Genomic DNA, 15,702 nt, shown 5'->3' with positions numbered 1-15,702 from the left:
GCTGGGTGGAAGGAGGCGTCATACCAGCACCCAGAGCGAAGGTGGCGGGGGGGGGGATGTTTGCCGGCTTCTCCTTCTCTAAAAACCGGGATAACCACACTCTTCCTCACCCCCCCGGCGGGGCTGAAAGTGAAATGGGCTACGAGACACCCCCCCCCCCCCCGCCCCCCCCCCCCCCAACGTTTGCCGGGGTTGGGGGGGGCCACGTAAACACGATGCTTGGCTGCGTTGGCAGCACGGGGAAGGGAGAAACACCCGGAACCGAGCCTAAAATATTTAATAAGTTGGAATAAAATTGGGGTTTGGTTTTTTTTTTTTTCTAATTAGGGCTGGTTTTCCTCCTTCCCGACCCCAGCGAGGGCCGTTTCTTCCATCATCTGCCCCCCCCCCCCCCCCACTTCCCCCGATGGGGGGGGGGGGGGGAAGAGGGGGTGATGGAGAGGAGCCCCAGGGAAACGAGCCCCTCGGGGAAGATGAAAAGGAGAGAGGAGGAGAGATTGGAAAAAGATGGTCCTGCCGGGGGGGGAGGGGGGGTGGTAAGGTGGGGGGGGGACAAGGTTTTATCGACAAAATCAAGGGGAAGTTGGATGCAACAACACCGGGGGGGGGGGGGTGGTGGTGGTGCAGAAAAAGATCAATCCAAAGCATCAGCCGGATGCCCCGTCGTTTCCGAAAGCAACCACCGCCGGGATGCAATTCATCAAATTTTATTCCTGTAATTAAGCCCAGAGAGGGAATTGTTTCCATCGAACGACCCCCCCCCCCCCCTCCCACCGCTCTCCCCCCCCCCCCCCCAAAGTGTTTGCCTTGTTCTAGTCCATTAGTCCTCTCTCCTTATAAATAACTTAGAGGGATACAGGCAGGAGCCGTAAGGATAAAGTGCTGAGCAAAGCAAATCCCATTAATTGCTGGCTCCCTCCGTTAATTAGTGTTTCCTGAGAAAAGGGGGGGGGGGGGGGCGGAAAGGAGCCGGCAGCACCCTAAAAACCACCCCCCACCCCATTCCCAAGAGCCCCCGGTTTTCCCGGAGCTGTCACCCCCAGATGCCTGTCCCCCGGAAGCGGTGGGTGGGAAAGGCTCCTGTGAGGGACGGAAGAGAGAGGTTTTTACCCCAAAACCAAGAGAATTTGGGAAAAGGCGCCGTTTCGGTACCTCTACTGGGGGAAGCCGGAGCAGCTCGAGAAGAGCTGATGGGGGGAGTTTTCCCATCCCGGTATAAAAACCACGGATAGATCTCACCGTCCGGCTCGCCCGAGGGGCAAGTTGGCTACCTCTCCCCGCCACAACTAGTCACGGATGGGCCACGAGCCGGGGTGAGGGGGGGGGGGGGGGAGGGGGGGCTCTCTGCCTCTCGCTTCCGGGAAGGTGAGTAATTTTGTGGGAAATACTGTCAAGGATTCTCCGCCGTGTCCAAAAAAACCACCCGGGAAAAGGCTGAGAATGAGGCTATGAGGTGTGTCACGGTCTCTCTCGCCCACACACACACAGATACGAAGGGAGGGGGGGGGTGTCACGGTTTTTGGGGGGGGGGGGGGGGGGTCACGGTCAGTGCAGAGCATTCCCCAGTACCTAAAATATGACCTGGCTTTCACACCGGAGCCCGGACGAGCCCATTTGGAAGCCACCAATTCATCCCGCCAGCCATCCTCACCGAATTGCAGCCCGCGGGGGGGAGAATCAGCCTGTCTGACCCCCCCTCCCCCCCCCCCGGAGCCGCTACTGTCCCTTCTCCAAGAGCAATTTTCTCGACTTGCTCCTCTTCCTCAGTCCACAAAAATAAGCGGAGAGGGCAGAAGACACTCCCCCAGGAGTCCCCATTTAGTAGCCAGGCCAAGCGGGGCGCTGAGGGTTCGGAGGGGGGAGGTATCCAAAGGGTCGGGGGGGGCCAGAAGGATAGGGAGGCTGCGGGGGGATTGGGAAACTGGGGAGAGGGGGCTGGGTTGGGTAAGGACACTGTGGTCTCCCTGCCCCGGGGGGAAAATAGGGAGGGTACCCGGGTCTGGGGGGAGGAGGAGGAGAAGGACGAGAGCCAGGAAATGGTGGGAGCTGAGGGGGGGCCCTGGATGGAGACCAGGAATAGCCCGGAGCTGGAGATGAGCCCCCCGGGGGGGGGTTGGGATACCCTGGGGCCGAGTCCGGTGGGTTTCCGGGACCTGGAGGGTACGGATAGGTGGGCTGGGAGGATGCAACGTGCCCCACGGTGACTGGGGGGGCAGAGAAAGGAGCCGGAGGGAGAGCTCCGTGGGCTGTGGGACCCACCGGCATGGTGGGGGTCGGGCTATAGGGCAAGGGGAAGGAAGGAGCCCCCGAAGGAAAGGGTTGAGGCTTTGGGGGGTCCGTGGGCGCAGGTACGTGAGGAGGTGGCGGCTGCTGAGAGTCCCTGCCGGGCTCCTGCGACGTTTCCAGCTTCCTCAGGATCTCCTGGAGCTTTTCGACTCTGACCCGGCGCAAGTGGGACAATTTCCTCATCCCGGAAAAGCGTTCCAGAAACGTCTCCAGGGGAACTTCGCCCTCCAGGAATTTCTCGGCCATTTTCTGGAAGGGAAAACAAACATCAGCACTTCATCCCTCTACTCTTCTTCCTCGAACCAAGCTTAGGATTTACGTCTCTCAGAGACACGCAGGGAACTGTTGAACCACAAACCAAAGAACAAGCCAATTTTTTTGGAGCAACGACGCCAAACTCCAAAGAGATAACCCTTTATGTCTTCGATAAAGGATATAGACGAGTCTCGGGAGCGTAACTTTAAGTCTTTGAGGACTAATCACTTGAATTGTTAATGGATTTAAAGCTTAAACTCACCTCGGACTCCTCTTCGATCTTCTGGCTTTCCACCTGCAGGAGATCCAGCAAGGTCTGAGGCTGCATCGCTGCGGAAAATTTCTCTGGAGAAACAAAGAGAGCAGGGGAGCGAAACGTTAAAACATAAAAAGGGGCAAAAATATTAACAAAGAGCTCCATTGCACTCCCTTTGAGAGAAAAAGAACTCATCCCGCCTCGGAAACTCCTGATGCAAAGAGAAAACGTGAAGAGGAAAGAATTTATCCACTGCTGCACAAGAAAGGTCATTTTCCAAGGACAGCATCCTTGATCTATCCGGCTGAATTTTACCAGGAAATAGGAAAATATAGATTTTACAGGCAGCGAAGTCCTTTTCCGCCGCCACCGTAGCGAGCTTCTCTCTGCTCAGTACGGCCAGAAGCGAAAGGGAAGGATGTTGCACTGACTCCAGCCCACGTGACATCGTCGGAAAAGGCGCAAGGTTTGCAGAAGCTCACCCAGTTTGGCTTTTTGCTCTTTGCAGCGCTCAGCCAGCTTCTGCAGCTCCTCGTATTTGCTGGAGAGCTCGGTGCGGCCCGTCTCCAGCGGCGCCTGGAACTTCAGGTTCTGCTCGGCCAAGCTGCGGTTGGCGGCCAAGGCCATCTCCCGCTCCAGCTGCAGTTCCTGAACCTGGGGAAGGAGACGGGATGGTCATAGAATCATGGAATTGTCTCCAGGTTGGAAGGGAGAGAGTTGGGGGGTTCAGCCCAGAGAAGAGAAGGCTCCGGGGAGACCTTGGAGCCCCTTCCAGTCCCTCAAGGGGCTCCAGGAAAGCTGGGGAGGGACTCTTGATGAGAGAGGGGAGCCATAGGAGGAGGGGGAAGGGTTTGACACTGAAAGAGGGGAGATTGAGATGAGATCTGGGGAAGAACTTCTTTGCTGTGAGGGTGGTGAGACCCTGGCCCAGGTTGCCCAGAGAAGCTGTGGCTGCCCCATCCCTGGAGGGGTTCAAGGCCAGGTTGGAGGGGGCTTGGAGCAACCTGGTCTGGTGGGAGGTGTCCCCCCATCATGGAACTGGATGATCTTCAAGGTCCCTTCCTACCCAAACCATTTTATGACCTTTCGGATCATCGAGTCCAACCAACAACCCAAAACTGCCAAAGCCACCACTAACCCATGTCCCTCAGCACCACGTCTGCCCAGCTTTTAATTATCTCCAGGGATGGAGACTCCACCACTTCCCTGGGCAGCCTCTTCCAAGGCTTAATAACCTTTTCAGTGTAGAAATTTTTCCTATTCATAGAATTGTCCAGGTTGGAAGGGACCTTTAAGATCATCTAGTCCAACCATCAACCTACCCCTGATAAAAACTAAACCATGTCACTAAGCACTATGTCAACCCGTCTTTTGAATACCTCCAGGGATGGTGCCTCCACCACTTCCCTGGGCAGCCTGTTCCAAGGCTTAATAGCCCTTTCAGTGTAAAAATTTTTCCTAATATCCATCCTAAACCTCCCCTGGCGCAGCTTGAGGCTGTTTCCTCATCCTATCGCTTGGTATGTGGGATAAAAGACCGACCCCCCCTGGCTACACCCTCCTTTCAGGGAGTTGTAGAGAGCAAGAAGGTCTCTCCTCAGCCTCCTTTTCTCCAGGCTGAACACCCCCAGCTCCCCCAGCCGCTCCTCGTTAGACTAACGATGCCCAGCCAGAGCCACGCCGTCCCCACGTACCTCCTGCGACTCCAGGGCCAGGCGTTCGATCTCCTCTGCATTGTCCTGCAGCTCCTGAAGCTCCTCCACCGTCCGGTTCCTCAGGCTGTCCATCCTCCCAGAGAGAGCTCCTAAGACAGGGAAAAGAAGTCAACTAAAGACGAGGTTTTTTCTAAAGCCAACTGCAAATAGGTACTAATCCTATTAGGGATTTAAACCCAGCTTTGCTAAACTGCTTGAAAGAGCTACACCAGAGCGCTTCCCCCTGCGATAGAAAGAATCAGCGAGGCCAAGGGCAGAGTGAGAAGAAAAATAGAACATTTCTATTCCTTCCTGCTTGGGAAACTGACTTTTTTTTTTTTTTTTTTAATCCTTTTTGGAAGGATTATTTGCTGCATCAGGAAGAGTGTGACCAGCAGGTGGAGGGAGGTCATCCTCCCCCTCTGCTCTGCCCTGGGGAGGCCCCATCTGGAGCACTGGGACCAGTTCTGGGCTCCCCAGTTCCAGAAGGACAGGGAACTGCTGGAGAGGGTACAGTAGAAGGCTACAAAGATGATGAGGGGCCTGGAGCATCTCTCTGATGAGGAAAGGCTGAGGGACTTGGGTCTTTTTAGTCTGGAGAGGAGAAGACTGAGGGGGGATCTGATCAACACCTATAAATACTTAAAGGGTGGGTGTCAGGAGGATGGGGCCAGTCTTTTTTCCAGTGGTGCCCAGGGACAGGACAAGAGGGGACGGGCACAAACTTGACCATAAGAAGTTCCACCTAAACATGAGGAGGAACTTCTTCACTTTGAGGGTGGCAGAGCCCTGGAAGAGGCTGCCCAGAGAGGTGGTGGAGTCTCATCTCTGGAGACATTCAAAACCCACCTGGACACATTCCTGTGGGACCTGCTCTGGGTGGACCTGCTCTGGCAGGGGGTTGGAGGAGATGATCTCCAGAGGTCCCTTCCAACCCCATAGCATTCTGGTCGCCACCCGTGCCCTCCCGTACCTCCCCAGTTCCTGTCTCATTTGATGCGTTTTCTAAGCGTTTTCTTTACCAGCCACGTGGTGCCATCGCTTCCTTCACCGTGTTTTCCCTTAGGAAACGTTAAATGATGGAATTATTCACGTGTGCTTAAGTCCCCATCCCTGGAGGTATTTAAAGTGGACGTGGTGCTGAGGGACGAGATTCAGTGGTGGCTTTGGCAGTTTCGGTTTGTTGGTTGGACTCAATGACCCAAAAGGTCATCACTCGACTTGAAAAATCAGTGAAATATGTCTAAAATTGGTGAAAATAATGGATTTTCTGCACTACATCCATGACTTATTCCAAATAATCTGGGCTGTCTGATAATATTTAGTAATTATTAGCTCTTCGTGTCCCAGGTGGGATGCAGGAATGTGGGAATACACTAAAAAACCAACAAGAAACACAGGAGCAGAGGAATTCCCGCACTGGGAAAGGGCCGTACCAAACAGGCGATGGGGATTTCAGCGGCGTCCTAAATTGCTCCTGGTTCTTCTACCTTTCACCCGGGTGAGACATCCCAACGATATCACTCTGGGAACGTTGCATCAGCCTCCGCACCTAACACAGCAGGACACGGTGAGGCTGAGGGTTACCAAATCTCTTCACCCAGCATCCAGCCAAACCCGTCCCAGCAAAAACCACCTAAAAACTGGGAGATTAGCCCCTTTAGTACATGTATACATAGGGAACTTCATCACTCTACGAACAGAAATAAACTTATGGGTTTTTTTTTTTTTTTGGTCATTAATGAGGCTCACAGAGTTTAAGAAGGAAAAAGCAGGGATAATATCAAATGGGAAGCTCAATCTCCGGGCGCAGAGGTCAGGGATGGTCTGGGGAAGCGTCCCAACAGCCCACAGGAGAGGGGACACAAAGAGCTGGGCACTGTCCTGGCTCTGGCCAGGCACCAGCACGTGGCTGGGGCTCTCTCCTCACGGATCTCACCGGTTTTTAGCAGCGTCCCGGTAAGAGGCAGCCAGCGAGGTGACACTTTGCCTCTCCGAGGGGCAACGCGTGGGTCCCTACGGCTCGGAAAGGCTGGGGGGCTGCCCGCAGGACTGCCGCGCCCCGGTCACCCCCTCGGTGCTCTGTGCCCTGTTAGGGAAACCCTCCCCGCAGCCCTGGGGGTGTCTGCCCAAGGCCTCCGCGTCCCGCCACCCCGGGGCAGCGGAGCCGCTCGGGGCCACTCTCCTACCGGGACACGGCAGAGGCTGCTCCACCAACACCAGGCCCGTCCTGGGAGATGGGGGGGGGAAACTGCAACTGCGGGGAAAAGGCAACCGGGAGGGAGCGGGCGAAACTGGGCTTCCCCCGCGGCTCCCGGTACAAGGCCCGGCCGAACCCCCCCCACCTTCCGCCCGGAGGTCCCGGCAGGTAACAGCTACAATCGCCCACCGGAGGGGCCGTGAACACCGGGGGAAGCGTCGGGACGAGCGGGGCCCGCCTTCCCTTTGCAAGACACCGGGTGTAACCCCGTTACCGGCTCCGCCGCGCCCGCCCGGGACTCACCGCCGCGCAACCGGGGCCCTCCCTCCACCGGGTACTTCCGGCTTCCGGCGCGGGAGCGGAAGTGGGATGTACCACCCCGAGGCCAGGGCGGGGGGGGGGAGGGGAGGGAAGGAGGCGGGTGGTACATCCCGCCGCCGCCATCTTGTGGGGGTGAGGGGGGCGCCGCGGCCTGGGCTTCAGGGCTGCCGTGCCGGTAGAGTGCGGCGGTATTTTATAAATATTGTGCCTTTTTTTTTTTTTTTTTTTTTTTAAATAAATAACGTGTCTTTATCTGTCAGTGTGGCTCTCCTCGAGCTGTGGCCTGCTTGAGCCTTTACATCCTACCTGTTCGTATCATGCAGGGCCTGCCCTGACGCTCTGGTCCCTTCCCCCTGCTGCCTACCTTTTTAAATTTAATTTAATTTAATTTTGTGCTTTCCTGGTACTTGATGTCAGCCTGCTAAATTATTTGGTGTTAGCGATACGTCTCAACTCATCGTAGCAAGTAGCTGGGTACGGCCTGAGCTTGAGCACTGCAAGTAACAGGTTTGCCAGCTCCTCTGGATAGGATATCCTTTAAATGTTATAAGGCCTTATGTGTGTTCTCACGAATAATGAGGCTTCCATCCTTAAATTTATCAAGCCTGCTAATGAAAAGAGCTCCTAATCAAGGGAGGCATGTATTGTATCACTCTCGAGGAAGCCCATTGAGCATAAAGACCCTGAGGATGCTACTAATCTATGCATTTTGAGAAGCTTAGCCAACTTGGCTAAAGGAAAGTGAAAATTCTCAGTGTCCTAAGCTGAACTACTTTAATTACAACACTAAAAATACACATCCATAGGTCAGGAAGACCCTTGCCCAGGTGAACACTCTTCCCTTGGGCATGTGGTAGCTATAACTTGAGGGTGTAACGTTACGTAAATTACTAACCCATCAAATACAGGTAGGAGGTACTAATACTAACATATAATATACTAATATATAATATAAATTCCATACATAGATGCAAAGTCTCCACGTGAGCCCTGAGAGGCAGCTGCTGCTCGGACACTTTTGCCTTCACCAGCCTGTTCCTAAAAGCCGGGAAGCTGTAGAGCCACAGACAAACGATGGGGCGAGATGAATCGTTACGACAAAGAGTTAAAAGGAGGGCATTACAGCACAGCTCACCCTCGTCCGCGGAGCAGGCAGCTGGTTGAAAATTCAGGCGTAGCGGCTTCGGGTTGGATTCGCGGTGAGATTTGAGGGGGTTTCTGCCTCCTCACGACCTCACCGGGGTCTCCCACTCAGGCAGCTTCCTCCCGCTGTCCCTGTTTTGCGGAGGTCTAAGAGCAAGGAGGGACGCTGTTCTCCGCAGACCATTGATGCTGGGGGGGCTGGAGCCCCTCTGCTGTGAGGACAGGCTGAGAGAGTTGGGGGGCTTCAGCCTGGAGAAGAGAAGGCTCCGGGGAGACCTTGGAGCCCCTTCCAGTCCCTAAGGGGGGTCCAGGAAAGCTGGGGAGGGACTCTTGATGAGGGAGAGGAGCCATAGGAGGAAGGGGAAGGGTTTGACACTGACAGAGGGGAGATTGAGCTGAGATGTGGGGAAGAACTTCTTTGCTGTGAGGGTGGTGAGAGCCTGGCCCAGGTTGCCCCGAGAAGCTGTGGCTGCCCCATCCCTGGAGGGGTTCAAGGCCAGGTTGGAGGAGGCTTGGAGCAACCTGGTCTGGTGGGAGGTGTCCCGCCATCATGGAACTGGATGATCTTCAAGGTCCTTTCCAGACCAAACCCTTCTATGGTTCTATGATCTCATGCTGGTGCTACAGACACTCAAAACGCCTGTTGTTTGGTGTGACTTGGAATTCTCTTGGCTGTAATCTGGGTACGTCCAGCCCTGTGAGAAATGAAAATGAAATTAAAACTTCAGTGATGGGTAAAGGGATGGAGGGGACGTGAGGTGAGTGGCAGTAAAGATGTAGCAGAGGGGGAGATGGGGGGTAAGGGTTGGTGGAAGGGCAAGAGAAGAGAGGACAGAGAAGCGGAGGCGGTGAGATATCGGATACGGAGCACTGAGGCAGAACGTACAGACCTCAGCAACGTGCCAAAAATCCACATTACGGCTTTTTTTTTTTTTCCCCCCAGGTGGTGCAGCTGGAACCAAGAGAGAAAAGCAAATCCCTGCTGAAGACCTGCGTCAGGTCTTCCTTGTGTGGAGATAGAGGAGGAGGAGGAGGAGAGAGAGGAAGCAGGAGACAGAGGAAGCTCTGAGAGCCCCTCACCCTCGACGCCAAGCCAGCCTCGGCTTTTCCACCCGCAATTCCCCATCCCGCAGACACGAGCGGGGATAAGGAAAAGCTCCTCGTTGCGGGATGAGACGAGCTGGAGGTGCCGAGGGGGAGAGAGAGGAACGTGGAGGAGGTGGCAAGAGGCTGGGCAAGGTCACCCAGGTGTCGGAGAAGGGCTGCAATATCCCCGGTATCTCGGGGAAAAGGCACCTCGTCCCTGCCAGAGCCACGCACCACGTGAGGCCGCCTTGGCTGGTGTGTAATAAATAACGAGTCACGGGAATCCTAATGGGTCCCCTCACGGTTTAATCAAGGGCGGGTTTGTTCGTGGCGGGGCCGATAACCGGGTCAAACCCCGGTGGCGTTGCAAGAAAAGGAGCTTGACTTTCCAAAGGGAGATGGATATTTTTCACAAGGCTCGTTTGAGGAGCCGTCTCCACGGACGCAGAAGGGCCGGAGCCCTTATAATCGTTAAATTTAGTTCACAATTTATATTAAAACGTAAGGACTAAGCAGAGGATGAACTAAGTTGGGTTCAAATATGTTCTTTGCAACGGAGGAAGGGAAAAGTATCCGGTTTATATAGTAAAGTGTTACCCAGCAATCAAAAATGTGATAAATTGCTATTTTTCTGGTTAATGCTGAAGGATGTGCCTGACTAATTTACTTAATTTGTATAAGAAGTGGTTTCAGCTGGTCCTTATGATACATCACTGTTGCTTTATCAGGTGAAATACTCAGAGGCCGATACCCAGCACACGCCGTGAGCCAAAAATGACTGAAAACAGTTAAAAATGCAAAATTTCACCAAGTGGCACAGAGCAGCTGAGGTCAGTTCGAGGTCTCGCTCCCCCGAGGAAGTGAAACCGTGATTTAAGAAGTGTTTTGGAGTGAAATGGAAACTTTGCAGGACTTCGTTAGCGCAGCTGATGTTGTTTGGGGCTCCCAAGTGGGGGGGTGGGGGGCAGGGTAAGACCAGAGAGCAAATTAACATGCAATTAGCCAAAGGTTAAAAAACAACCCCACCACCCCTCGCGTGCGAAGGGCTTGATCTCATCCTTTGTGGGATTTCACCTTTTACTGATTATCGGGGCCAAGTTCAGTTGTGGTTTTGATTGAATGTTCCTTCTGAGCCCGGGAGTCAAGTGAAATTTGGAGCCTTTCCCAATGAAAGGGGGGGGGAATAATCGATAGCGTTGTTCTTTCTTCTTTTAACCTGTTTGTTTTCAAGCGGGTGTTACCTGTGTTCCTCAATAGGGAAAGGATTCACACGACGGAAGAGCCTTTCTCGGGATCCCACCCTTCTTTTTCACGGGGAGTTGATCAGAAAGCGCCGCTTCTGTCTTCTCAGCGCCACATCCCGGCCATCTGTCTGCCTGTCTGCTCGCGAAAGCCACAGTCTAACCAGTTCCTCGCCCTTGGACAACCAGGAAGCTTCGTGGTCCCCGTGGTCCAGCCGCTATCTCGGCGATCTGGTCAGAGAATCTAACGTTCACCGATTTAACAAACCACAGACCAAGGTCACCCAACGTGTTTGTCACCCTCCAGCGTCACCCACCGCAGGCAGAGCGGTGGCCTTGGCCGCCCACAGCATCCCACCACCAGCTCGGCAAGAACCTCTGGGGGCTTCCTGGGTAAATTAATCGACTATTTTTACCTTAATCAGAGGAATTTGACACCCGAGGAGCCTCAAACCAGCCCTTGTGCCTTTCATCTGACAGCTCCGATAAAGCACTTCTGTGACGTGTGATAATACCGTTAGGGGAAGAACAGGAAAAACCAGGAACAAGGGACTGGAAAACAAGTTTACTTCCTTCATTTGCACTTACCAAGATAATCTATATCTCAAGAAGGTGATTTTTTTTAATTTTTCATTTTCCGGGCAGAGTTTTTCAAGCCTGAGTGTGGAAGTCGGATAAAGCTGTCCCTGAGCTTAGTCAGCAAAGTCTGGAAATCTGCAGCAGTGGCGTTCCCTAATCTTGTGCGTCTCCCACAGAGACTTTCAGGCACCTGGCCATGGGGATTGGTGGCATAATTCGCAACGGACCTTGCATTCCTGACGGGAATTTGCCGCTCGAGGGCCCATCTTGGAGCCAAAGCAGCTTTTGGAGGTGCCTGTCTCCTCTTATTGGTGATGTAAATTGCTCACGGAACCTTAGGAATTACATCCACCGTGTCTTGTGTAACCTTTTTTAGGGACAATCTCTTTGCCCACAAATTGCTGCCGATCACTGGAAGCGTAAAACATTGCTGTCACCATTCCTGTGCCACCATGTCCCCTCTCGGCAGGGGGACACTGTAGTCACCACCCAACTTTTCCACCTTTGAGGTCAACCACCACCAGTCCAGCCACCAGCTGGTGTCCCCCCAGACCATCTGGGGCCACCGGGGGCTTTATTTCAGTCCTTTTTATGAGTGGTTTAATTCTTCTGCAGAGCCCAAGCTCCTTGTGAGCTCCTCTGCACGCAGGGAGTCAACTCCAGTCTCTCTCAGACATCAAAATCTCACATTTTTCTGGACACAAGCATAAATCTTGGAGGATTTTATCGAACAGGAATCCGAACCTGGCCACAGCTGCATCGGGAACAGGGAAACCACAATGAAAAGCCTCCGGATCCATTCCTCCAACTGAGCTTTGGGGATCTCCGCATGGTTTGGTGCCCTCTGCCGCCAAGCTGAGCTACAACAGAGCGGCCACCCAAAACTGGGCACCCAAACTGGGTGCCCAGTGGCCCCCCCAGCACTGCCTGCCCCCTGCCCTCCCCTCTGCCACAGTGGGGACATGACAGAGTGGTGTTTTGAGCCCTTCGCAGCTTGGTTTTGGAGTTTCCTCAGGGTTTCCTTGCTCCCTTTGGGGGCCAAAGGGTAGATTTTTCTGGAATCCAGCGTGTCTCGTTCCTTCCATTTCTCTCCCAAGGTTGGAAATGTCCCGTTGGCCTGAGCCTGGCTCCTTTTTGCACTGCATCCCCCTTCGATGGCACCACGAGCCTGTCTGCGGAGCCATCCCCGTCTTTGACAACACCATGAACCCACCAGGCGCTTTGTGCTGCTGATTTCCCCCTTGAAGAACCCACAACAACTTATTTAGATGAAGTTTGGACAATTATTCTCTCACCTGATGACCCCTCCCCACCTGGGATGGAGAATCAGGAAAAAATAGAAGAACCTGCGGGTTGAAATATAAACAGATTTAATAGCATGAGACGAAATAATTAACATTAATAGCACTAAAGAACCAATACTGATCCCGATATTGATATAAAATACACCAGGACTATCCCCATCCCATCCCAGGAAGCTGGTCCCTCCCAGCAGGGACAGCCGGTGTGGGACACTGCGAGCGCTGCAGCTTCGGGAGGAATGGAAGGGCTCAGGGCTCCAGCGCCAGGGCAAGTTCTCAGGGTGGCAGCCATTAAAGGAGAGAGAGAAAACTCCTCAGCAAACTTCCTAATTTCTATGGAATTTAACGTTCGTGGTATGAAATAACCCCGTTGGCAGCTTGGGTCAAGCGCCCGGGTCTCGCTCCTCCTCGTCCCCACACCTCGAAATCACTGAGACTTTGAAACCCCCACCCCAGAGCTGGCTGTAAAGTAAATATTTTCACCAATTCAGAACACTAGACTCTTCTAAAAATGCAGTTTTCCCAGGCATTCGAAGAGACCTTACTGAAAATTAAAATTACTGAAGGAGAAATGAATCCTGCATCGCTCAAACCAGGATGACGGGTCACACCACGTCTGCCTCCGGATTCCAAGGGGCTGAGCTTCCCCAGAGGGCTCTGAAAACCCTCATTAATTAAGACTGGAGGGCGCCTGGGGTGGAAGGGGCTTGGGAAAGAGGGTGCAGCCACTGATTCACCCTGTCACCGGCATGGGGAAGCTCGGCGCAGCAGGAAAGGGCTGAAATCCGTCCGTCTGGCCAGGCTGCCACTTTCAACCACCTTGGGAGGGAGAGGACCCTCACCTCCAGAGCCACCAGCGTGAGCCACCACCACTTCCAGCCCCAAAAAGACCAAGCTCATGTGTTTTTCCAGCAAAATCCCTCCCCTGGATTCCATACTTCCATGGATGGAAGGGAACGGCGATGCCAAGTCCCTGTTGAGAGCCGCAGCCCTATGGGAAAGTCATTTCACACCCCGAAAGTGATTATTTTCCATCCTCCCCCATTTCTTTTGTTCCTTAATGGTGCTAAATATTTGGTCTGAGGTTTTTCTGGGGCCAAATTCCACAACTTCTTCACGCTGTGGGTAATGACGCATCCAAAAAATCAATGCCTGTCTGAATACACACAGTTTTTCATTGGCTCTTAGCGATGGGATCTATTGACAGAAGAATGTGCTCAGCCCAGAACCGCTCATAGTTTGACAAATTACTTCTTTACATTGAAAAAAAAATAACGAAATCCTGATCCTCAGTCATTACAACTTTGCATGTGGAGCCCTGTTTCAGCAGAAATTGTGTGCAGGAAGGGGTCTGCAGCAGAAGACTGAAAACCTGCTTTGTGTCTTCATGAGGTGAACACAATTCCCGGATTTGGGATGAAGTTTGGGCATTCAGAAGAGGCCGAACCTGAAATGTTACTGCTCTTCAACACTCCCTTTCTCAGGTGTCTTCTGCTCGTTACCAAAATCAACGCAGGATGAGCATTGGTGTTGGAGACCACTTTGGAGGCAGCTCAGTTCTTCATCACCCCACCCTGAGCAGAGGTGCTCTGCTCCACCAGTGTCCCAGCAAATGCCTTTCACACAAATAGAGGAAAGAAAGTCCATCGGGACCTCCATCCCTGTCCCAGCAGAGTGGACAGTCTGCTCAAGGAGTGTTCCAGCAAATGCCTTTCCCATAAATTGAGGAAAGAAAGTCCACCCTGGCATCACCAGGACCTCCATTCCTACCCCAGGAGAGGGGACAGTCTGCTCAAGGAGTGTCTCAGATCACACCTTTCCCACAAATGGAGGAGAGTCCACCCTGGCATCACCAGGACCTCCATCCCTGCCCCAGGAGAGGGGAAAATCTGCTCCACGAGTGTCCCAGCAAATGACTTTCCCACAAATGGAAGAAGGAAAGTCCACCCTAGCACCACCAGGACCTCCATTCCTGCCCAAGGAGAGGGGACACCTACCACCCTGCTCCCCCATCACATTGCTCCTCACCTGCACCCACCAGTTACCTCCTCCTGGACTAAGGACCGTTTCCACCTCTCAGCAGGACCTTGCTCTCTACACAAGAGCCACACCAACACGTGTCCATGGCTAGTGGCCCTATGGAGCTCCAGCCACCACCTCCTGTGGACCTCCTATGGCATTATCTTGCTGCAGCATGAAATGGGTGCCCATCCCAGGAGATCCCAAGCAGCATCCTGGAGGAATTCCTGAGCTTCAGCCCTTGGAAGATGAACAGGTGGGAGCTTTAACATTTCTCCAAACCACCCCGAGATGAGCATGGCCATCAACAGGCTGGTCTTCCACCAGCCCCTAGGCGCAGGGAAGCTCACAAAGGGCTCCCAGCACAGGGCAAGCAAGAACCAAACAAACCAGCAACCTCCAGTTTGGAATCACCCTTAAATACCAACGGGATTTGCAGCAGCTGATCCTCATTTCTGCAGCTGCCCAGGGGAAAATCACCCAGAGCCCCCCCTGCTGGGGTTCCCCGGGGATCAGTGAACACCCCCTTGCCCCCGTGTGCTGGGGAGGAAGAGGCTTTGCCCTCCCTGGGTCTCGCTCCTCCTTTTCCCTCGTCCGTCCTCTTTTTTTTTGCTGAGGTTTTTCCTCCCTTTCTCCCCAACATCACCCATCAGATCCTACCAGTGATCATTTCATTCCCCCACTGCAATTTAGCATCTCTCCTCAATTCTTTTATTATTCTGGGGTGAAACTGGGAGCGAGGGAGGAAAACCAATTGGGCGGGCTGGTCCCCAGCTCGTTGGCGCTGGATCTGGTTTTGTTTTCCCTCCCAGTGCAGGACAAGGTGACCGTGCCGGTAGCCACATCTCAGCCACGTGGTGCTGTGACGGTGGCTGTGACGCCTGGTCCCAACGCCGGGCGCCTCCGACACAACCCAACGCGGGCGACCTTGCCGTTATTCAACCAACCTGAGCTGATCTTTCCTCCAACTGGTCCCATTTCCACAGGCAGCCCTGGGGCAGGTGAAGGTGCATGAAGTCCCAGCATCAGAAGGACATGGACCTGTTGGAGCGGGGCCACCAAGATGCTCGAAGGAGGCTGAGAGAGTTGAGGGCGGTTCAGCCTGGAGAAAAGAAGGCTCCAGGGAGACCTGAGAGCCCCTTCCAGTCCCTCAAGGGGCTCCAGGAAAGCTGGGGAGGGACTCTTGATGAGGGAGGGGAGCCATAGGAGGAGGGGGAAGGGTTTTAAACTGAAAGAGGGGAGATTGAGATGAGATCTTCAAAGAACTTCTTTGCTGTGAGGGTGGTGAGAGCCTGGCCCAGGTTGCCCAGAGAAGCTGTGG

At 53.8% G+C, this 15,702-nt stretch overlaps 1 protein-coding gene across 1 annotated transcript; it reads right to left on the bottom strand.

Moving 5' to 3' along the window:
• Positions 1-1,818: 1,818 nt before the first annotated feature.
• On the bottom strand, positions 1,819-4,584 carry VPS37C (VPS37C subunit of ESCRT-I). Its single transcript, XM_074149225.1, has 4 exons — positions 4,492-4,584; positions 3,280-3,451; positions 2,804-2,886; positions 1,819-2,535 (listed from the first exon to the last, which is right to left on the bottom strand). Exons 1-4 carry the CDS (start codon positions 4,582-4,584, stop codon positions 1,819-1,821), a joined length of 1,065 nt encoding a protein of 354 aa, XP_074005326.1.
• Positions 4,585-15,702: the final 11,118 nt, after the last annotated feature.

This window comes from Numenius arquata, chromosome 6, assembly GCF_964106895.1.
Source record: "Numenius arquata chromosome 6, bNumArq3.hap1.1, whole genome shotgun sequence".
Taxonomy (NCBI): Eukaryota; Metazoa; Chordata; class Aves; order Charadriiformes; family Scolopacidae; genus Numenius; species Numenius arquata.
Note: the sequence above shows the minus strand (reverse complement) of the source record. Positions and strands in the feature narration are given on the sequence as shown.